Source organism: Nyctibius grandis, chromosome 4, assembly GCF_013368605.1.
Source record: "Nyctibius grandis isolate bNycGra1 chromosome 4, bNycGra1.pri, whole genome shotgun sequence".
Lineage (NCBI taxonomy): Eukaryota > Metazoa > Chordata > Aves > Nyctibiiformes > Nyctibiidae > Nyctibius > Nyctibius grandis.
This window is the reverse complement of record NC_090661.1, coordinates 96,277,200-96,300,014: the sequence shown is the minus strand read 5'-3', so window position 1 is coordinate 96,300,014 and position 22,815 is coordinate 96,277,200. Positions and strand designations below refer to the sequence as shown.

At 39.1% G+C, this 22,815-nt stretch overlaps 1 protein-coding gene across 2 annotated transcripts in view; it reads right to left on the bottom strand.

The window, feature by feature from the left end:
- Positions 1-3,140: 3,140 nt before the first annotated feature.
- TRUB1 (TruB pseudouridine synthase family member 1) overlaps positions 3,141-22,815 on the bottom strand; it is a 32,750-nt gene continuing 13,075 nt past the window's right edge. For both annotated transcript variants that reach the window (XM_068399221.1, XM_068399222.1), the window contains 5 exons: positions 16,832-16,913; positions 13,539-13,611; positions 12,125-12,264; positions 10,940-10,996; positions 3,141-9,501 (listed from right to left, as the gene is read on the bottom strand). In XM_068399221.1, the coding sequence (XP_068255322.1) occupies positions 9,287-9,501; positions 10,940-10,996; positions 12,125-12,264; positions 13,539-13,611; positions 16,832-16,913 (567 nt within the window). In that variant the 3' untranslated portion in view covers positions 3,141-9,286. The remainder of the gene's footprint in view (positions 9,502-10,939; positions 10,997-12,124; positions 12,265-13,538; positions 13,612-16,831; positions 16,914-22,815) is intronic.

The following is a 22,815-nucleotide window of genomic DNA, read 5'->3' as shown; positions in this document are numbered from 1 at the left end:
AGCAAAAGTTTCAAAATACAAATATTCTTTCCTCTTTCAAATCATTCTTTGTTATTGACTTTCTTTTCAAGGCTTTTCATACTCATCAAAATAAAAAAAGCAGCTGTGCTTGGTTGAAGTTTACCATTCAGCTCACAGGTCAGATGCTTATGCTGTAGTCAGTACAGATCGTACATGTTAGAGGCAAGAACCGAGTCTCTCTCTACACTCACACACAGTGATGCACATAGCAATGGAGTTAAATTAGAATTATTACAGTGAAGCAACCCCCCATAATGAGAAAACATTCTGGGAAATGAAATAAGCTGACACATCAGGAAGCTTCTTATTCCTTTATGTCAATGAATTCAGGTCAATGTAAACCTGAATGTAGCCTAAAATTTCTTTCATCGTGGGCACACATCCGGTATTTTATCAGTTTTGTGCAAGACAAAGTGTTTTCTTCCCTTGACAACAGCTCCTCGCTGGTCTCTCTCCATCAAATAAATCTCCAGAAAGGAAGATGAAGCATGCTGCTTGGCTTATATATAATTTAATAGTCGCTGACCTTCCTTCAAAATGAACACTGAAAAAACATTTTCCACACTGAGGGATTAAACATACTGACATGGAGTCTGAAGATTTCTTTTTCCTCACAGCCACCCCCTTCCTTAAAATGCCCATGCCATCCTGAGCAATCACTCTGCACCCCATAAAAAGGAGCTGCAGGGGACCCACAGGGTACTTGCTCCTCTTTGAGCTGAGGTCCTTGGAAAGTGCACCGGGAAAGGTGCATGTGCAAGTTTAAATTTCAGCTTTGCTGACTACCTACTCCATTTTATTTCAGGATTTATAAATACATAAAAGTTTGCCAGAAAATAAACAAATGCTGTATCAACTGAGCTTCCCAAAACCTGCAACTGGATTTGAATTGATACCAATAAAAGCACTTTTCTGAGAGCGCTGTAACATTGTTAAGAAAGAACAAAGCTAAATGCTACAAAAACACCTCAGAAAAGCCCAAGTACACTTTTTTCCAGCCTTGTACCACACCACTGCTTTCAGACACTAGCCATTTTTCTTGATTTACCAAGAATTCCCAGTTGTTTCTGCCACTCAACAATTACTTGCTCGTGGCCAATTTTTTGCTCTCTTCTGGACCACAGTCAGCAACATCCCTAGACTGTAACTTTGCTTCATAGCCTTAGGCCAGTTATGAAACCATTGCTTTGTTGCAGTGAGATAAATGATTCCTGGGTACTGAGAAGCAGAAGGGCTTGGGGAAGGCTGTCCAACTCTGAAGAAAAACTAGCATGCACGTCATCCAGAAGTGACAAGAGAAAGGTTGTGGTTTTCTTACACAGGGCGATCGAAAGGCACTCCAGGAGAGATTCTGCCATGGAGTGCCCTCTCCCATTGCCAGGTTTATCTTACACAAGAACAGGCACAAAGTAGAAAGTCTGTGCCTGTAACAAAAGAGATGCTGCCAGGCATCTTATTTTTTTTCAAACTAAAGGAGCTGGGAAAACCAAAAGGGAGCGTCAGAGGAGCTCTCCCAACCACATCTGGTGTGTATACCAGTCACCGAAAACTGCAGAAATTTCAAGAGCTGACTGAAGGGCTTGAAAACCAGTCTTGCACTGCAAGAGTAAAACAGCACCAGCGAGCTCCTCTAGCAAAGGAGAGGTGGAAATTTTCCTCAATTTTTTTGACACACAGAAAAATGGTGGGAGCTCTACTCCTGTGATCCAACAGCTGGGTGCTCGTCTAAAAGATGTACTTCCTTGGAAAAGCTGTCTGGTTTTGCATGTTCAGGATCAGATTGCACATGCATGGGAAAGGCTACCTTGCTGGACTTTTCTTTGTCTTTCTTTGCAGCCATAAAACGTGCTCTGCCTCTAGATTTTTCATCTCCTCAAATCCTAATCACATACTGCCTTCTCTGTGGCACAACGGTTTATTTCTGGCTCGTTTCTATACAATTCTGAAGGACCAGCCTGGATTCATTAATGCAGGGGGGCAGAGTGGGGATGAGTACTCCATATTTCCCCTGATACAAAGGAATGGCTGAATACCAACTTGGGGTGTAGGACTACGTTCTTTCTAGCAATAAACATCTACAACACAGCAGAGAACAACACATAAAACTGGTGCAGGGAAATGGTATACAATTCAATATAAGTTACACATTCCTAACTCTAGAAACAGATCACCAACACACTCAAACAGGTTTATCCATTCTGCACAGACTTTACTAGCACTCTCCAGAGAAATGCATTTCCTAGATAAACACATTTTTAAAAATAACGCTAATTCTATTCTGACAATTTTTGTGTTTGTTTTTAAATAGAAAATAGAACTGTTACATATTCATTGGATGTGGAACAACTCTAAGTGTTGTTATTTTACTCTTTTTTTCTCTCCTGTAAAAGAAACACATTTTTTCATTCCATCAGTTTGCATTACTAAAATAAAAAGAAAACAATTACAAAAAACATGATAGGTGAAAATGAAATACGCGAGGCCTTAATTCAGTGAGTAATAATTTACATAATTTAGTAAAACAGGGCAGGAGTTCTCTCACTGAGGTCAAGAGAAATAATCACATGCTTTAAGTTAGCTATGTACCCGTATACCTTGCTGACATTTTCCACCAACTCGTGCTTGGAGAGAGGAGTACTAGAACATGACTATCCCCTGTTGCACACTCTATCTTTTGCTGGAGGTCAGCTGAGCAACATGATGAGACATGTGGTCTTCTCCTAACAGAGTCTAGTTTATTTGCATAAAATTTGCACCATCGACACTTTACATACCAGTCTATAAATGGGACAGATGAGGTGGACACATGCTTCCTTCTGCTAGCGCTGCTGGGGGTAGTCTCTGGCAGGGGCACTGAGCCCAGGACTAGAAAATCATAACTAGTAAATACAGAAGTTAAAGCCAGTAATTTCTCTGTGTACGAGCAGCAGCTGGGTGAAATTAATCACCTGGACAAGAAATCAACAGAGTCTGCCAGTGCTCTTTGTCAAATCAGAGTATAAAGTAAGAAGAAACTGTATACAAAGCAACGCAGCAAAGCAGCAGCTAGGTTTAATTCAGTCTGGATAATATTTTACTGAAAGAGCAATCTGCATAGCAAAGATTACAGAGAATTAATCTTGTTTTCTAAATATATTTATTGTTTGTACACAATGTTCCATTTACACTGGGAATGCATACTATGTACCTGCAGAACTTGAAACAGTTTTGTTGACCCCTAGGAAAGCCAGCTGCAGGAAATTATTTCATATGAACATACCACCCACAAAAGACTAAGTTATGCTAATGATTTACGGCAATTCAATATAAGCAAAACACTGCCTTTTGAAGGGCATCATAGAAGACTCTCTTTTCAACTGCTGAAATGAAAATAAACGCCTTTTTTCACATCAGCATATAGTAACAACCTCTCATGCATTTCTACATAAAACCATTAGCTTAAATACATCATTTCAAAGCTTAAGAAGCTTTTATGTGCTAAAAGAAACAGAAAAGGTAGTAAAAATTGTCCTTTCTCTGTAGCTTTTCTCCATTAGAATACTTCATGTATTTTCTCACATGATCACCTAAAACGAGTTCATCCATTTCAAAACCATAACTGAAACAACATTTACCTCTTGCCATTCCTTTTCTATCCCCCTCCTTTCAAGCTGTAAAATCATGTTCTGAAGACACTGAAAGTAACGTGACAACTAATGAAATGATGTATTTTGTTTTTAATGCATGCACTCAGCTGCAGATTTGACTTTGAAGTACTTAATTCTGAAATATCTAAAACAATCCTATGTCCCAGAGAAATGGCACTAAAGCATTCAGAACTACGTCTTTCTTATAAAAGGGTCAGGGTAAGACCAAGACCAGACACACCTCATCCTTTTCAGTTCTACTTTGTTACCAGCTTTCCTGTCCCCCCAGAAACTACAAAAGCAGTTTTGCTCCACACTATCCCAAGACCCACATGTACCTGGAAAGGAATTCAAAAGAGAGCATGAGAGAGTTTTAGGATGAACTGTCTCAAACAGTATATAAGTTAATGGGATGCAAAGTGGAAAGGCCAGGCACAGAGCTGTAACCAAAGATGAATACATCTGGTCAGAGGAAGTCTATTTTGTGTCTACATATTCCATTGCCTCGTTTCTCATCCTACTCATTCTCAGTTACTGTTAACTTCTGGGGCAAGCCACACAACCCTTTTACAGCGCAGAGTTTGAGCACAGGATTGTTTCAGCATCCGCGACACACACAGTAACGTGACATGGAAAAGTTGGGGAGAGGCTGCAGCTTTGATTTAGCCCCACTTCTTTGAGCTAGAGGTGAGGAGGGAAGAGGATTAAAGTCCAAGACATTCACATTCATAAAAAAAACGTTAGGCTTTTCTCAGGCAGCCATACTAATACTTTCTCTGAGCCATGGCAGTGTCTCCAACACTCCCCCAAAAACAGAATTGGAAAAAAACATTGTTTTCTTCTTGCAATATAGTCCACTTTTTTTGCCCTGAGCACTGAAACCAGCCACTCCCAATTACCAACTTCTTGCTTTGCCTATACAATCTTAGCAGTTGATCTCAGAGACAAACAGTAAGAAAAGATATACCATCTCATCACCCAGAGTGGAGAAAAAAGCATCCAGATGATAAACCTGCTTGCTTTACATGCTCTTAAGTATTGGTGATTTACTTAATCAGGTCTCACAAAGAAGCAAATTAAACCCATGGCTATTAGAAACAATGACTGCTTTTTAATAGGGACAGTAATTTTGCCCAGGATGGCTGAATCCATTCACTGTCTCTATGACTTCCCTCTGGTTGTATATTGTAGTCACCCTTACGTACACACACATGCACTCTCGCTTTGTCTCTCTAAGGCCTTTTTAATAAAATTAATACTGTTACAAGCGATTCCTTGACTCTGCCAAGCAAACAGAATGACCCTAGCTATTAAACTCTCAGAGCCATTCATGCCCACAATAGCAACTTCACCATCTATTACAAATAAAATCCTAAGGTATCCCAAAATTTTGGGGAGTTATTCAAAGTTTGACTTTATTTTCTTCCAATAAACATATAAATCAAAAACAGAACTGCAGGGTAAGATGCTAAATGCTTAGTTATTGATGAAGGCACTCCTAGAATATTTCCCTAATGGCTCAGACTTGATTAACATGAAAAAAAAGATCCTATTGATTTTGTTTAAAAAACATTTAAAAAGTGCTCAACATGCTGGCAGCAGAAATATATTATGAAGTGCACAGAAAAACTACCATTTAAATAAGGAATAAAGAGCCAGCCAGGGAGAGACATTAGGAGACAAATTATGAAGCCCTTGTCAATCTCCCTGAAGCAGCACCAGCAGCAGAGCCAGGGTCAGCGCCAGACTATGGCAGCATACTGCCATGGACTAAAGATCGCAAATCCTCACGAACAACACTCATGAAAATTAGACAAATCTTTCAATCTGTGTTACAGATGTATTTGAAATGGTAAATCACAGACATGTGCATATTTTCTGGCCAGAGTAGCACAAAATTCCTATTAACTACCGTTTGTCTCCGCTCGGCACTTAGGTACTAACTCTTGTACAAATCTCAGAAATATTGTATACACACCCTTCCTCTAAATAGCCCTCAATGTTGAGATATCATGATTGCCAGTAATCAAGATCCAGGATCACAGGATATTTTGTTCTGGAAAAAACTACGTTTTTCTGTGGATATAGCACAATTCTGAAGTCTAGTATCTCAGGGACATGCATGTTAACAAGAATAAAGAAGTTAAAATGAGTATTTCCCTAGGTTCCCATGGGAACACAACACTTCCAGATCTGGATAGTTTCAAGATACTGGGTTAAACACTTATTAAAACGTATCTAAAAAAGCTATTCCTAGATTTTTCAGTGGCTTCCCGGTTACTATTCAGTCGTACTAATGGCTCAAGGCGAAGAGACTCATTAAAGCACCGGGGTACCTAGGAAAGAGCGCAGAGCTGAGGCTGAGCGCCTAGGAAAGACGCTGGGAAGCACCCACAGGAGTCTGAGTGTTTGAGAAGGTAGCTCAACTGTGCAGGGCTGGAACGGGGCTGACACTCATCAGTGGTCATAAAACAAGCTGTTATTGTATAATTTATGCACAACTTTATCCACTCTTTACACTGTGCCTTCTAAGGACAGCTATCTGCCATAGTTCCGTGCGCTATCCAGCCATTTACAACTACAACCAAACATACTTGCTACTCAACTTGTAAGTGAAATAGCTTCTGTAGTACAGCACAAGTTATGTGGGGCGTTCGTCATTAATTTGAGATAAAGTTCTTCTGCCTTTATTTCTGGAGCCGACAGAACCTAGTGTTGAGGAAGATGAGAGGAATCCAAGTAAAAAAAAACAGTCTAGATAGAGCTGGTGAAAGACTCTCTACTTGCTACAGAGGAATAAAAGCACTGAGGCAAGTTGCATTTGTAAATTGAAAGATACCCCCAGTCTTTAGAAACACTATCTACACACCTTACGCAGATTCCTCAATGTGTACAACCGCAGTCCTCCTCTCCCTATGCTTTCCACATGCATTAGGACTTGCAGCCTAAATCAAAACTTGCTGATGTCAACAGGATGCTTTCTTTTGATTGCCATTTCATTTTTCTCGAGTGACTAGACTATGGAACAGATCCTGTCTTCTCAGGATCACAGATCTGTTAGCAATAATTACAACAGACCAGTTGCAAGCTAACCTAAAAGCTGATGAAAATATAATTCTGCTTTTGAAATTAAAAATATCAGGAGGTCTCACATGGAATAGCAAGAAAGCCATGGTGAGCATTAAACAAACAGATGAGATAAAAAATGTGCTAGACACTTACAACACTGTATATAAATGTACCCTATTAATAGAAAGATTCCTCCATTGCTCTGATTTTTAAAGAAACAAATCCCTGTAGATGAAACAAGAAGACTAACAGAATTACATCTACTGGGCTATTTTTTAAAAGGCAGAAAGATAAATAAAGAAAATAAGAACTTAATCCAGAAGACCACTGGGATAACATAAATTAGGTTCTTGGAAAAAAACAGATTTAGACAGTAAGAGAAGTTGTGTTTCAATCAAAGTCTTTGATCATTAAAGACAAGTATACTGGAAAATTACATTTTCTGCTTTACTTTATTTCTTTAGGAAATAATCTCCTTCTTCTCTGTTCCTATCCAAAGTACCAAAAAAAACACCCCGAAAAGAAACAACTAAAATCTCCCACTGTTCTCTTACTGAACATAACACTTTTCTCCCATCTCTGAAATAAAAATTTCTTACAATGGTTACTGCCTCTACATTGTACATTAAATTTGCTGCTGCTAGAGTGCTCTAACATATCAATTTGCTTGTGATATTTTCAGTATTTCCCTTAAGTTCTTTGTAAGAATACACAAAAGAAGAAAACTCTTTACTGAACAACAAAACACAAACTCTATCCTCTCTCTAAACAAAAGCTTCATTAACCTTGCATAGACTTCAGTTTCTTATTTTATAGAAAACAAAAAACCCTATAGATGTCTGGAAAGGTATCCTGCAATGAGAAACTTCAGGATATTTATTTCATTTCTTAGGTTGAAAGTAAGGTTGGAACTTGATCATTTCACTTAATACCAGCACAGAGAGAAATTGCTTTCTGTAAGGTGCAGACAAAGACATGAAATGCACCATGTGGAGATCCAAGTCAGGTTGAGAATAAAACACAACTTCTTTAAAGCAACAGAGGAAATTAGCTACCAAGATAACTTACCATGGAAAGCAGCAAGTCCATTAGCACAGTGTATTAAATCAAATCTTCATGTCTCTCTGTAAAAGTTACACCCTAATATAAACACAATCTTGGCTTTACATCGTTCAGTCACTCAGAGTAAGAGAGTCAAGTCGTGTACTCCAGAACCAAAAACCAAAGGTGTAGGAGTTGTACAAAGCCACAGCAGGCCACTTGGCCAACAGCAGCACAAAACTGTAACAGCAGCCAGTCCATTCCTCTTCGGTGACATTTCAGTGGCAATTGTCATTATTTTTGAAAAGGGCTTTTGAAAGCAGGGCTTTCTCTCAGATATCACTCACGTGTTTAAACTACTCCTCATGTTCCATGTTATGACAAGAGGAAAAGAGAGTTGATACTAACTTGTATGGGGACACATAGGGAAGTTCTTTTAGGAGAGTCCATTATACACATGGAAGCAAACTAGGGGGCTTTTTAGCTCTCTCAAACCACTGTCTTTTAGTCATTTTGAAAATCCCAAGGGAAGCAGTGGGTGAGAAATAATCAGTGCAATCAAATTCTGCTGACTACATGAACTGCAGACCAGGCCCTCACTGCCTCAGTGAATTAAAACGGTTTCAGCAAGGATCCTTGATGGTGGATCCCTCTGTTGCCCATACAACTTCTAGAGAAGACCAAATCAATCAAAGCCCAGAAGCACATCAGCCTTCTACCCAATCCACGGGATACAGCTCAAGCAATACACAGATGGCAAAAGTAAATTCCATAAGCCCTATGAAGGCCATAACAATTAACTATACTTTAAATTATGGATGGTCGCCAATTGAGACATTGTAACAGAATAAGATATGTACACTTGTAATGATGACTGCACTCTTCAGAGCATTTGTTAGCAAAGAGTTATCTTCGGGGCTTGTTTATACTTAAAACTATTCACTTACACTGGTATTTCAGACTTAACATAAAATAGCAGCATCTACATTTAATGCATTCTGGATCACACTTGACTGAAAGAACAACCGGCATAGGAAAAACTACAGTAAAACAGACACATCCTGAAATGGATTTCAAGAAAGCAAATTGCCACACCACATTCTTGTACCCTTCAAGCTATGACAGTCTTATCACCATAGTATTTCAGGGTTTGATTACCAGCTATAAAGAAAAAAAAAAAAAGATTTCTTTTTTGGAGCACATTTATCAAACCTTAATGTTTATAATTCTTTATTGAGAAATTAGCAACAACACCTATATTGCACCCTAAAGTTCTTTAAAAGTTTATGAAGATTTGGCAGCAGTGGCAGACCCATTTACAGTGTGCAAGAAGGAAAATAAACAGATCAGGAAACAGCAAGCGCTGGATATTTTCAGTGCATGTTCCAGAAAACAAAAGAACCATTTTTCTTGCACTGCAGTTTGTCACCCTCCCACTACAGACTTGTAAATTTACACAGGAGGCAAGACAATCCCAATCCAATTTTAAAATGTCTCAATCATTCAGTCTTTTTCCTTGACCCAACTTATCACTTATCTTCACAGCTCACAGCAGTTTCACCAGGATGCTCTGTCTTCAATTTTTTATGAGATGGCTCTGCCGGGAGAAGAGATGTGCAATGCTCTAAGGATCGTGCAATTTCATCAATTGTCCATTTGTCTTCATAAAGAGCATGCTCCTCTAGCGTAAATGGCCCGTGTTTGGTTCGGGTCAGCTCTTGCATAGTGGCACAGGTAGAGAGTTCTACAGTAAAGGAAAAAAGAGGATTTAGCAAAAGTGCATGGTCAAGTTTAACCATTTGCAACTCACTTAAAATGTATTTTTACATGTAGTCTTCTACATTATTCTGCTTTGTTTGAGTGTTAGGTTAATGGTTGGACTTTATGATCTTAAAGGTCCTTTCCAAACAAAACAATTCTATGGTTCTATGATTCTAAGACTTATCACTCACTTATATCTTCTTAAATTTTAGCCATGGAATTCCTTTGATGTCAACAGATCTCCGGTGTAGTAAAGAGATCAAAATCTGACAGAAAGTTGGCAAAAGGTTTTCCAGATTTAAATCATAATGAAAAGAGAGGAAATAATGACATAAGATGTAAGCAGAATATTCTGTATCCACAAGTGACTTAGAAGACCACGTACTATTTTTCCACAGACTTTGAGGCTTTAGCAATTCTTGCTTTCAAGAAGGATTTTTAACATTTTTATCCTGTGCCACCTATCAGGACAACATAAACTAAGATAAGGAAAAAAAAAGTATATAAACAAATGCTCTAGTATGTTAAATAAATATCAGTAGGACAGAATTACATAATGAGGGGCTACAAAACCTAACAGTAACCAGAGCTGACTCGTAAGTGCACAGGTATACTAAAATATTCGCTCCCATCCTTTCTGATGCAGGAAGATTTTTACTGCATTTTAAATTTTCGAAAAGAAACCAGCTGAGGACAGACTTTCTCTTGGTTTGTGATTAAAGGACTAAACATAAGCCAGTATGCTCAGAAGGCAGTAAAAGAAAGACCATCTTTGACTTGCCTAAGCACAAATAACATTGAAATTCATAGCGTTATCCCTGATCACTTGCTTTCTTGATCTGCAAATGTATCATTTAAAAAAAAAATTTGAAATGGATTATCTGTCCTCCATCATGCAGTTTGACAGATACAGAGCACAAGACAAATAACCCTGTGGGAAAGCAAAACCATTCACAGTTCAGGTAAAGGAGAAAGAAAACACTAGAAAAATAATCACAAACGTAGAAGTCTTTCCAGTAGATAGGGTTATTATGTGCATGGTAATGTTCTGTGCAATCTGTTTTCAAAATGTGATGAAGAATGTTTAAAAAGACAGTATCTTTCTTCTTCTTCTCATTCTTAATCTGAGTTAGCTTTAACATATGGAGGATGAAAAAAAAAAATCCCCTTGTATTATCTTGCTCAGTGCTATTACTTGCTCCATTTTTATGCCCTAGCCCCCAAGGTCCTCCGGCAATTATTTAGCCTTCATTCTCCCATGCTACCAAGGAAAATACCTTAGTGTACAAAAACAAGTGACAGCACTACAATTCTGCAAAATAACACATAGGTCTAGTTACTGGAGATATACAAAATGACAAATTTTTTCCATAAACAGACACATTCATTCCTTAAACTGTCACAGGTTTTTTCATGCCTACCTTTGCCAATGTCACTGACCAGGCTCCTGACATAAAAGCCACCACCACATTCAACATCTGGAATGTTAACAGGGACATGGTAAATTGCCAGTGCAATGTGAAATCTACTTTACATCGAAACCATGCCCCCACATAAATGTAAAAATGCGCTAAGCAAACAACCCAGTGATAAAATATTTATAGGATGCAACATCAATTATTCATCCTGTAACATATGTGCGGGTGAGATTGCTAAGCTAGACAGGAGGGAAAGCAAATACAATGGCAACTGAACTAACTCACCAGAAATTAAGTACTTGCTGTGGTATGTTAACAAATGCTTCAGTCCTATTTTAAAGGTTTCAGAAGGTTTAACCTGTTTTAAAGGTTTCAGAAGGTTGTTTCATATTTCTAATGATGAAAAGTACTTGAAGTATTGTCTAAACTGACTATCAATGCTTTTAAGATAATGAACACAGGCAGCTCCAATAAAATTTTAAAATTCACCTTTAACTTGCCCTGCTCTCTCAGCCCTTCCCTTCCCCCTCTGCCAGTAATCAGCTGCTAGTCACCCAACCATAAAGTAAGGGCTGAAGTAACACAGCACTGAGTTCTGTCACTCATACCTGCTCATCATACAACAACTGGTCCATCAGAGAACTATGGGTCAACTAGGTAGCTGATCAATGCAAGACATTATCTTGACCTCACAGTAGCATCAAACATTTACAACACTGTATTTGATTTATTTATTAATGTGCTTCTTAATGTTCTACCCAAGTTTCTTCACGTATGACAGAAGGAAGGATAAGATCCTGTCTCCTCAACCGAGAAAGAGGCCTGATAGTAACTGACACTGGTCCTTGCTGCGCCCTGGGAGAGATGCCAGCAGGTCTGGGCATCTGGGTAAAAGAATGAGCAAAGTGAAGTAAGCAGACCTGAGAAAGGAGGAGTGAACTGGAGGTTGCAAAATCATGGACAGATGCAAATAATCCCCTGACCGGCCTCTCAGAATTTTCCCTCGCAGAAAGATTACATATAATCAGTTTAACTTAAAGCCAAAATACGGTGCTTTTACTGCAAAGTTGAAGTCTCTGCACATGGGCTCACACCAAAATAATTAGCTGAGGGAAATGAAACCCATTTCACTATCTTAGTCCCATTCTGATGGCAGCATCACTCTACGTAATAATCTTTGTCCTTTACCCAGTGTAAACAGTGGTGGTTGGAACTGTTGGAGAGAGAGGCTGTACACTCGTACTGGCCGAGCAGGCTTTGGTTCGACTGCTTCTCCTCTCTTCATCAGAGTTGACAGCCTTTCTCCATCCTTCTTCAAAGCAGAATAGCTGATCAGATAGAGCATGAAAATGTGTGTCATACGGTTGTAATGGAACAAGCTTCCCATTCGCCAGATCATGTTAATATTGTATTACAGTAGCATACATTTTACCCTTGTAATCCTCTCCAAGTGCTCACAAAAAAACCCAAACAAACCAGCAAATGCTTCTGAAATCTCTTGGGCAATGAATCATCTCATTCGCCAGTAGCTATATAAACTGGAAAACAAGAGATGGTCCTGTATTTATCTCCTGCTGTACAGATTTAAAAGCGTTTCATCATTCAATTTGTAGTTTATGAAAACAAAGGGTTTCTACAAGGGGTACAACACTTGCAGATGCCTCTAACACACTGTTTCTCAGAAGTCTGCAGGGTGTACTCTGTTTCAGTGTTATGCTGAGCTGAGTGCTGGGAGCTGCTCAGGCAACTCCTGTAATTCTGCCTTGCACTTTTACTTGTCTCACACCGGGGTCTTCCCTGAACAGCAACTGCCAAGTTATGTAGCCTTGTTCTAGGGTGCTTAGGGGACCACTGTAGAATAAAAAAAAATAATTTCACTTATTACATGAAACTTTATCCAAAGCTCCAACTCTGGCCTTGACAGAATGATGACCATAGAAAAATCATAAAAGATCTTGCTCAAATTAGTAGAGGGTAATTTGAAACAGGTCACACGAAGCAGAACACCTACTGAATTACTGACCTTACAGGGCTCACGCTGGAACCACAGTAACCGACCCATTTCAAATGCAAAGGAAAGCATGTTGGCTTAAATCATCATAAAAGCCATCTGTCACAAGCTAAGTGCTTGCACATTGCCAGTTACTATGGCCCACCTGACTAGAAGAAATTTGCTAAGCTACGAAAGCTCAGTCACTAATCACTCATTCATACTCTTAAGTTTTCAGAAAACTAATTCAAAGTCATTTAAGGCACTTCCACACAGGGTAAGCCTCCCCTTACCCCACAACTAAAATTAAAGGCTCAGAGCTTTGCTTTCTAATTGGAAGACAGGATAGGAGCCACCAAGCCCTGCAAAGCTGTTAAAGACTGCTTCGCTACTTCACATTTACCCAAAAATCCTACAGACTCCAGGTCACCATTTCTGCTCAATGTTCAAATGGGCAAGACATGCAGTTGCAAATGTTAAACTCCTAAGACTGCCCTGCTGCTATCCTCTTGCCAAAATATGTCTCTTTATTTCCAAGAGAAATTACTTCTGTTGGCAAGTCCCGACAGATGAACACAACAGCCAAGAGTGTCTGAATATTGTGGAACTTACAGTGGAGGAACCTGCATTATGTCCCCTGTGAACTTTTGCAGCACATTTTCAAGATCTCCTTTTGTTATCTGGTCTGTAGAAAGAAAACAGTAAGTACGTTAGCATTGATTATTCACATGGCACTAATGGCATCAATCACGTTCTGCAAACAGATACAAAGAAGAGTCCCCTCTCGTCTAAATTTAAATTGGGTTAAAAACACCAAAGAAAAGAGGTAAAAACCAGAATGTAGGTAGGAGTGTGAATTATCACAAAAAGAGTGGAACAAACTGTCCAAGGTGATTAAGACAGTCTGGATGCTTTCAGAAGGGCAGAAATCCCAATACACACAGTTTTCTTTTGCAATTTCTCTCTCTTGGGACTGGAAATTCATTTTTCTGGGGAACTATGCAAAAACTACAAAATTTGTCCTATTCTAATTTTTGTTAAAGACCAAAAAGAACAAAATGCTCATTTAACATTGGCAACTTCTCTTTAATGTGAGGAAAAATACAACAGATTGTTAGAGAACAAAAGCATGGTGGTTTTGTTTTTTTTCTAGTGAAGAAAAAGACTGCATCTGGAACAACACATCAAATTTCTGTATCAAACAACTAACCTGCAAATGCACACCAGGGTATTGTTATATATTAAGTAAGGCAATTTTACTGAAGAAATCCTGTAAAAGAAAGATAGCTGCTTTAGGCAATCTACTCTCTTTTAAGACTACACATACACATCTGTCCCACTTTTATTAGAAGGCTATAACCTAAGTGGCTGATTGCATTGGTCCTTTGAAATACTATTCAATAAAGATGACATTCATTCCTCATTTGTTTAGGCAGTACAAACATAAGATCTGTAATCACAATGCACTTCAGTGCATTTCTACTGTTTAGGACTTGATGAGTCCTGTTTCTCATAAGTTATATTTAATTAGTGTCACTCTGGTAAGTCAACAGCATCCTGGAACATGAACCAACCAAATTTATTTATTGAGCCTTCATTATGTTTTGGAACAGACCTTTACTTGCAGACCTTTACTTGCAGACCTTACAAAACAGATGTACTTCATGCTTTAAGTAAAAAAGAGGAGGTTTCTTTCCACAGCAGCTTTGGAAGATGGCAATGTGGTACGTCACTTGTGCAAAGCACACTTCGCAGCCTCAAAAGCAGATGCTGTCCCTAGGCCCCAGCACCTGTCTCAAGAAGTGTCATTAACAGCTAGGTTGCAAGGCATCAAAGTCATGGATGCTGAGAGAGACCAGTGTAGGTCAGGATACAGGGCAGGAACAACAAAATCAATTGTATAGTAAGTCTGGATCTTCTGAAGAGCTTCTTACATGGTTATTTCAATCTTCTAGAGTATTTGTGTTACTCTAGTTTAGCAACATACCACAACGAAACTACATGGCGGAAAGTTAGCATGACCCAGCTCTATGGGGGTGATCCTGTCAGCCTCCTCATGAACCCCAGGTTGCTTCAGGCTATAATTTAGTGTCACTTGGGGTTTGCTTTCAATTTTCACCTCATAAACTGCAGTTGTGGCTAGGGCATTTAACGACACACCTGAGTTCTATTCCTGCTCTGATCTCATATTCCCCTGATTGAGAGGTTATATCTAGCCTCTGAGGGAATCATTCATGCTATAGGCAATCTCTATCTCAGGAAAAAAAAAAATATTCCCCATGTGAGGAATGATGTATTAAGCCATTAACAAAGTTGTGTGGTGTGTTATCGAAGTACATATTCACAGATGAGTTTGCTAAGATCTAGAATAAATCATATTTGTCTTCTGCAATACATCATGGCACAAACTGGCTGGTATTACATTCTGAAAACCATGTGCTCTTCTATTTATTTTTTTCACCGTGCACTGCCTTTGTGTTAATTGACTATATTGGATTCTTGCCCTCTCCTAGAACAACACACAAGCTGGTGGAGCTTTCATCCAGCTCTCAGTCATAAAGCATGCTTTATTAGTCTTGTCCCAAACAGTTTCACTAAATCTAATGTGTGTATTTGTCCCAGGCATCAGTTTGGACTCGTGGCTCTGCAGGGCTCTGTGAAAGAGCTCCTTCTACCACCTTTCAGCTCCCACAGTCATTACACCCACAGCACAGGTAGGGGGGAATGCAGGCCTGCTGCCCAGGAGAACTGTTTCCCTTCAGGGCATTGGCCCACAGGTCTCCCTCACTCGGCTGTGGGAGGTATACATAAAAACCAACAGAGTGTTCTCCAACCATCAGGAAGTGTTGGCAACTCTAACACCATGTGGATGCTCACTCCTTCAGAAGCTTAGAGAGAGACTTAGAACTTGATCCTGAAGCAGAAGCAAATGATCCAACGTCTCTGAATAACATCACCTAGTATATAACACTATTTAGAATGATTCATCAAGTTAATGTGGACAAGAAACTCACACTTGCCTACCTCATGCAAAAAGAAAAACTGCAAAAGAAAGGAGATTGGGGGTGAGGGGTGGAATCCAGGCTACCTTTTTCATCATGCTATTAAAAAAAAGATAATTTACTTCATGTACCTATTACCAGGAACCTGTAAGAGTTGCTAAGCAACCAGTTTCCTATTGTTCTTTTTTTTTCTTTTTTCCCCAGGTTGTGAAAGAACTAATGGCAAATACATTTGGTGTGTCCCTGCTTAGTCCTACGTTGTTTTTAAGACGCCCTGGGTATTGTGGAATGTCCACTCCAATAAAGTCAGTCAGGATTAGTTCTGAAGCCCTAAACTCTTGCACTGTGCACTGTGAGTCAGAAAAGTTCATTTATTAAAGTTGCTAGGACACAGACTGCAAGCAAGAGCAAGATTTGGTAAGTGAACACATGTAGAAAGTAGTTTATGCCATCCTTATTTTATGTTTAGCAGTCTGTAGTTAAAGGGGCATCCTAGAGGGAAGATCTAAGCACTTTATTCCTCCACTGGCCTTGAAGGTTGTTACTAAAAGAGCACTCATGGGACTATACACTGAAAGAGGAAAACTTTACTGGACGCAGCATGTCATTTGTCAGCCTGTCAAAGATTTAAAATGACACAGTCCTGCTCAATTCTATTTTCTTCCTCCTAATCTAATGCCTGGTTTGTTTTTTTCCCCAACAGAAATGAACACTTGCACTGGACATAATTGCATGAAGCTGGTCTGAATTATATAAGCACTGAAGTTGAAGATGAAATAATCTTAGTTTGATTTCACATTTAAATTTAATTCACAGAGTCCCAAACATCTCTTCCGCTTTTCTATCATAGGGACCATTTATGTCTTCAAATTACATCAAGTATATAGATACATTTATGCTTACCGTAAGGTTTTTCTTCAGTTACTTTTCCTGTAGCATCTAACGTATCAGTAGCTTTGCCCAGTAGTCCAATGGCAGTGTACTTCTGGGAAGGAAATGGAGAGATTAGTGGGTCAGGTCTTCAAGGTTGTTTCTTTTTTCTTTTTTTTTTTTTTTTAAATAAAGACTGCAACTACCAAGTACTTGAAATCAGGACAGGAAGAATACTATCCGAATAGTCAATCCAGCAACTTTGGGTAAGCAAAAGTAAAGATGAAAAGACATGGAACTAAACAAAAATAAAATCCTGCGTTACATGTGCCTATGATTCCAGTTTTAGAAACCCCAGGAAGACGCAACATGGAATCTAATTTTTACTATAAATACATCAATACCATAAAGAAAATAATAGCGTGGTAAAATCAGAGCCTCTGTGGAATGTCATGTGTCACTGTTGAAGCAAGGCACACAGAGTTCCTTTCACACACAATTTTCCTGTTCCTTCACAATTTAATAAAAAAAAAAAAAAAGAGACAAAGACCTTTACTTGTGCAAGCAAAACGCCCACTTTCAAGGCAAAACATTACAACAGTTCTGCCATTAAATGCAGTGATATGCAATAGCCTAAAGCTGGAGTTTTGAACATCTGCACTCTGGTAAGGGCCTTGTGGCCAGCACGAGGAGTGCAAGGCCAGTGAGCAACATCTCTGCTCATCATGGGTTCTCTGAATATTTTTGTTTCACGGTGTTTCCTTACACAGTTCTTCTCTAAAGAATTCTTCAGTGTATGTGTTTGCAGCTTGCATGAAAGAATTAACCTGTTCCCAGGCCAGTAGCTCTTGTCCTTACTATATTTTACCCGATGTCCTTCTTTTCCACGTTTTCACCCTAGGTACTGCCAGCCTGTGGGCATACAGCAAAATCTGCTGAAGCTGACAGAAGGCTTCCCATGAATCAGCTGCCCCATTTCTTTTCATAAGGCTGCCAACACATGAAGACTCACTCTGTAACATGAGTTTGGGTCAAGTCTGGAGATACCTTCAGGTATTAAAATGTGTGGTTTCACCCACTGCCTACCCCATTCCATTCCATTTCCCTCAGCCCTATGTTAAGGCCAGGGGCCTTCACAGTAAAGTATTTACATAGCCTGGGAGAAAAAAATCAAGATGTTCCACACACCTAATTCCCAGTAAGGTTTCAATGAACTTAGTCCCAACTGAGCTAATACAAATTTGAACCAAGTTGTGAAAGGATGTATCTTCTGGAAGTTGGTTGACCAAATTCTACTGGAACACATCCAAACAGGCATAAGCACTAACATTTTACTCTGATACAATGCATCCTTTTTCACATACTTGTGAAGTACAAACAAGCTCAAGTAATAATAGTGTAGGCATATAAATCACACGTACAAAATGGGACTACTAATACATGCCTTTATTTTGTTCTGCATGACAAGCTGCCAGTTGAATGTACTTCTTCAAGCAACTGCCACAAAATGGAAGCAGCAGCAATAGTCAGACAAAAGGCAGTGTAGTGTAGACTTTAATATAAAACTAAGTGTATTCTTTGCTTACCACATTAAGGCTACTTTTTTCCTAAATACTGCAGATGCCTGAATCCTCTGACAACTCTGCAAAATTAGGCATTTTAAAATCAAATTCTTGAAGTTTACATACTTCTGGAATGCATGAAAAAGAAATGAAAGGAAGAATGGATGAAGGCTGCTCCACAATAAATATTTAAATAAAATTTAAAGTATATTATCTGCTTTTAAGACCATAAAATTGCCTGCTTTCCAAGACATTTAATGATCTAGTTCTTAACATTTAATAGCATAGCTAGAAAGAGACAGTATTTAACTATTCTAGAAGTTAATAAAAACATGTGAGCAGATCTTCATAATTCTAGCATGATGAATGATCTTAGCAGTTCAGTAAAACTCTCAATCTGAAAGCTTGAAACCTCACACACCGTCTTCAGATGTTTCCAAATCAAAGTACGGATACTACTTCAGTTTGAATTACCTTCTTCCTCTTAATTCTGGTTTTGGCCATCTTTCTTCAGGATGTCTATCACAATAACATGTCATATTTGACCTCCCAGCAACAGAGAGATAATATCTGTTTATATGTAAACACAAACCGTATGAACAATACAATCCAAATCTCAACACTTGACTTCCCCTTTAATTTCTGCAAAAAGGGCAAAAAAATATCCAGTTTGTAAAAAGAACTTCCTTAAAAATTAGCCACAAATCCCCATTTCTTACAGGAGCCTTTAAAGAGTCACAAAAGACTCAAACCAGCAATGCAATAATCCACAAAGGCGGCTATAACAGGTCAGGAAATTAAGAATTACAGTTGGTTTATGATCAGTCTCTGGAGTGCCCTTGGGTATCTACAATTATATATCATAATTCTTACTAGCCACTTAATAGGGATTACTTCCCCTTTTTTAGTGTGCAGGACCTGCAGCTTGTAGAAGATAACATGAGAGTCCAGACTTAATCTATTGTTCCTCTTATTTTGTGTCAAAATTCAGCATTAACTCTCTTTAGACTCTCACACTGACCTCAGAAGCACTCAATGGATTCTGAGTCATTTAATAAGTCTTTGGTGACCTTTTCTCACCTGTGCTGGCAATCATTTATTTCTTCCATTTTTATAAAATACATCTAGGGGCATTCTTCCTATGCTCTTAAATTACAAATCACTGCAGGAACACAAACAGCAACTGCTCACAACCACACTGCCTTCAACCCACTCAACCTGAAACAAAAAAAAAGCAAGGTAGTAGGTGTTGCAGGCAGTGGAAAAGCCTAGCAAGTGCAGACTGTGTCCTGTATTGGCAGCTCATCAAAGAATGATCTGCCAATCAATAGCCCCCACGTCCTTGACCCCTACTCATCTCAAGAGACCAGGACCCAAACCATTTAAAGATTAAAAGCAGCACCTCAGCTTCCCTAAGGGATTCCACAACATGCAAGTGCAGTGCATTAAAAGCTAAGATCAAGCATTCCCAGTTAGAACTTGCAAGCCCTGCAGCATCATGCATTAATTCCAACTACTAATGGTGGTCTGCATGGTCCCAAAGCACAGCCTCACAACTGTACAACAGCACAATGACCCTGAGGACATACAGACCTTCCCAAAACTATCCTGTCTTAGGGAATGGCTACATCTCTCAGCCGTCTAGAAAACCATTTTGTTGACATTATGGCAACCAAAACAAAAGGCAGCAAAGTGATCAGAAGCCCTCAAGTACAAGCAATTCTTTCATTCACGCTAGTGAGGAGACAGCCTTAAGAAGATGCTTTACAGTGACAAACAACTGCACTCTGTCAATGACGATGTAATGCGAAAACTCTCACACAGACTCGGAGGCATGGTGGATGCAACCGCAACAGGAGTGGAAAGACAGGAAAGTGCCCCAGCAGCCCTACATTTACTACCATACCTGTGACTAGAAAGAAACATACCATAAAAGCCAGGACTGGAGAAAGAACAGGATTACAGCAACCCCTAAGAAACAAATTATAAACCCTCTAACAAATCTGACATATCTTGGGAAGAGGATTTTTGTTTTAGAGTCACAACCACAGGACACAGTCAAAGTTCTCACTAACAATAAACCATATGATGTTTACAATAATGTTTTAGTAAGAGAATAGCTACCATTTGGCTTATTTCATATCCAATTTCAGAGAAATCCTTACGCTAACATGGAAAGGGAAAGTATATCCTTAAAAAGAGAGAGAAAAAGGCAAGACTTTATCAGTATACATATTTAACTGTGAAAGGAGGAAGAGGAGGAGAAGGAAGAACAATCTCCTCCCGTTAGAGGAGATGTACAACCAGCATAGCTATTAGCTGCACAACCCACCCCAGGGGGGCTCCTGGAGGCTGAAGCCCCTGGGCTGACTGCCAGGCATGTCTGCCCCACTTATCAGTGCAAATGCCAGACAGACCATGGAACGGAGCTTCTCAGTTTTAACTGTTAATATATCAAAGTTTTACTTGGAAAGAAGCCCGAGACTTGAAATCTTAAATTATAATGTTTTAAAAGCTTTTTCAAACATGGAGAAGCAACACACTGGACAAAAGCTAGACAGAAACACCATTATGAAATAGGGTCACTAGTAGCTGTGAGGAAGATTTTAAGATGGCTCCCACTGCACGAATTTCCCAGGCAAGTAAGCTCTCTGGAAGAGGCAGTTCATAAGAGTTCATCCAAGGATGACCCATTTTCTAACCACAGCAGGAACTGAACCTAGAAATGTACAAGGCAAATAAATAAATAAAGGCTACAGTCCTCTGTGCAAGAGACTGAAAGCTGGGAAAGAGAAGGCACATTCGATAGAAACAGAAAGGCAATGTATGTACACTGATGTCTGGTATGGCTGACAAGTTTGAGGGAATACAAAACAAACAACCAACCAAAAAAAAAAAACACAAGCGCTCTAGAGAACCTGAAGGAAATCTGAGCAAGCACACAGGAGGCAAGCACTGATCAGAATTAGCGCTCCTGTGCCTAACCCATTCAGTCTGCATGCCTTGTGCAAGCACTTACCATTTTGCAAACTGAGGCCACTGAGATAGTAAAGAGGCCTTAAAATCTCAGATTCACAGTGATTTTCAGTTTGTGTGTAATGATTTCTAAAGCACAATGAAACTGCTCTGGATTTAATATTTACATAACTTACATTTGTTGTTTGTATAACATTAGCAGCTACCAGTGGTTTCCAGTACGATAATCATCCACCAAACCAGAGGAGTACATGAGGTAGACAAATAAGCTGGAAAAAACTCGAGGGTTGCCATAGTTTCAATTATTTTCCAAAACAAAGCACTCTCACTAAGCAGATTCCAATATATTAAAAGCACAGAGCCCTAATCTCTTAAAAGCACGTTGCACAGAGGCAAAATAAGGACTGCAGGATGAGGGCAGAGCAAATTCAAAATTATCAAACACCGAACATGTCCTCTTAATATACACAAACACTACAACTTCTCTTCTCTACCGTTCATTTTTTTCTCCTAAAAGAAAAAGCTGACTGTGCTAAGCTTGCACTAGATTTTATTTACTGCTAGATGTTGTAATGGTACTGTCATTGCTGAAGAACTATCTGATCTTTACTCTTGGACTAACAGGATTTTCTGACCTCTTATGTCAGCTTATTTAAAAAGTTCAAACATATGGGGTGACTAGATTTTCAATGTGAAGGACTAGAAGCACCTGTAATAGGGGAACTCGCAGCAGATACTTTACCTGGAGTTCAGTGAAGCCTTAAGGTGGTAGCTAAAAACTGTAGCAAGTTTAAATTCTGGTGTTAGAGGGAGGTCAGGAAAGGAGGTGGGAGGGAGAAAAATCCCAACAGTAACAGGAACAGTAGGTCACCTGAGGTAGCACCATGGCTACACATCACTTATAAACACAATACAGGCTCACAATATCCAAAAGGGGATGCAGGCTAACGTGCAAAAGTGGCTGCTTGTAACCCACAGGCTCTTTATGCAAACCCTTCTGACACTTGCTGTCTGTGAAAACCTATCCCACTCACCAAAATGTCTCAGGTTGGCTCTTAAATTTCACCTTCAGCTTTAATATCTGTTCTTTGCCTGTTTCTTCATTCTATCTTCTATCACCTACACCACAGATGATAGAAAATAAACAAAGATGACTTTCAGCTTCTATCTGAGAAACAGAGTTTCAAGGAAATTCATAATTCTCTGCCCTGAACATAAAGACAGTCCTTCTAGAGGGGTAAGACTTCACAGGTACATACAAATTCAGAGATAAAATTGAATGCATGAAAGCCTTTAGGTGAATTCAAAGACACTGCTAAGGCTAAGATGCAGTAAACTCTAAAAGGCAGTGCTAAGAACATCTCCAAGTTACTAGAAAGGAACACTACAGGAAACAATGCAGAATGGCTAGTTCAAATCTGTTAACATCTTTTTTTTTTTCCCATTGTGATTTTTATTAAGAAAGAGAAAAAAGCCTTG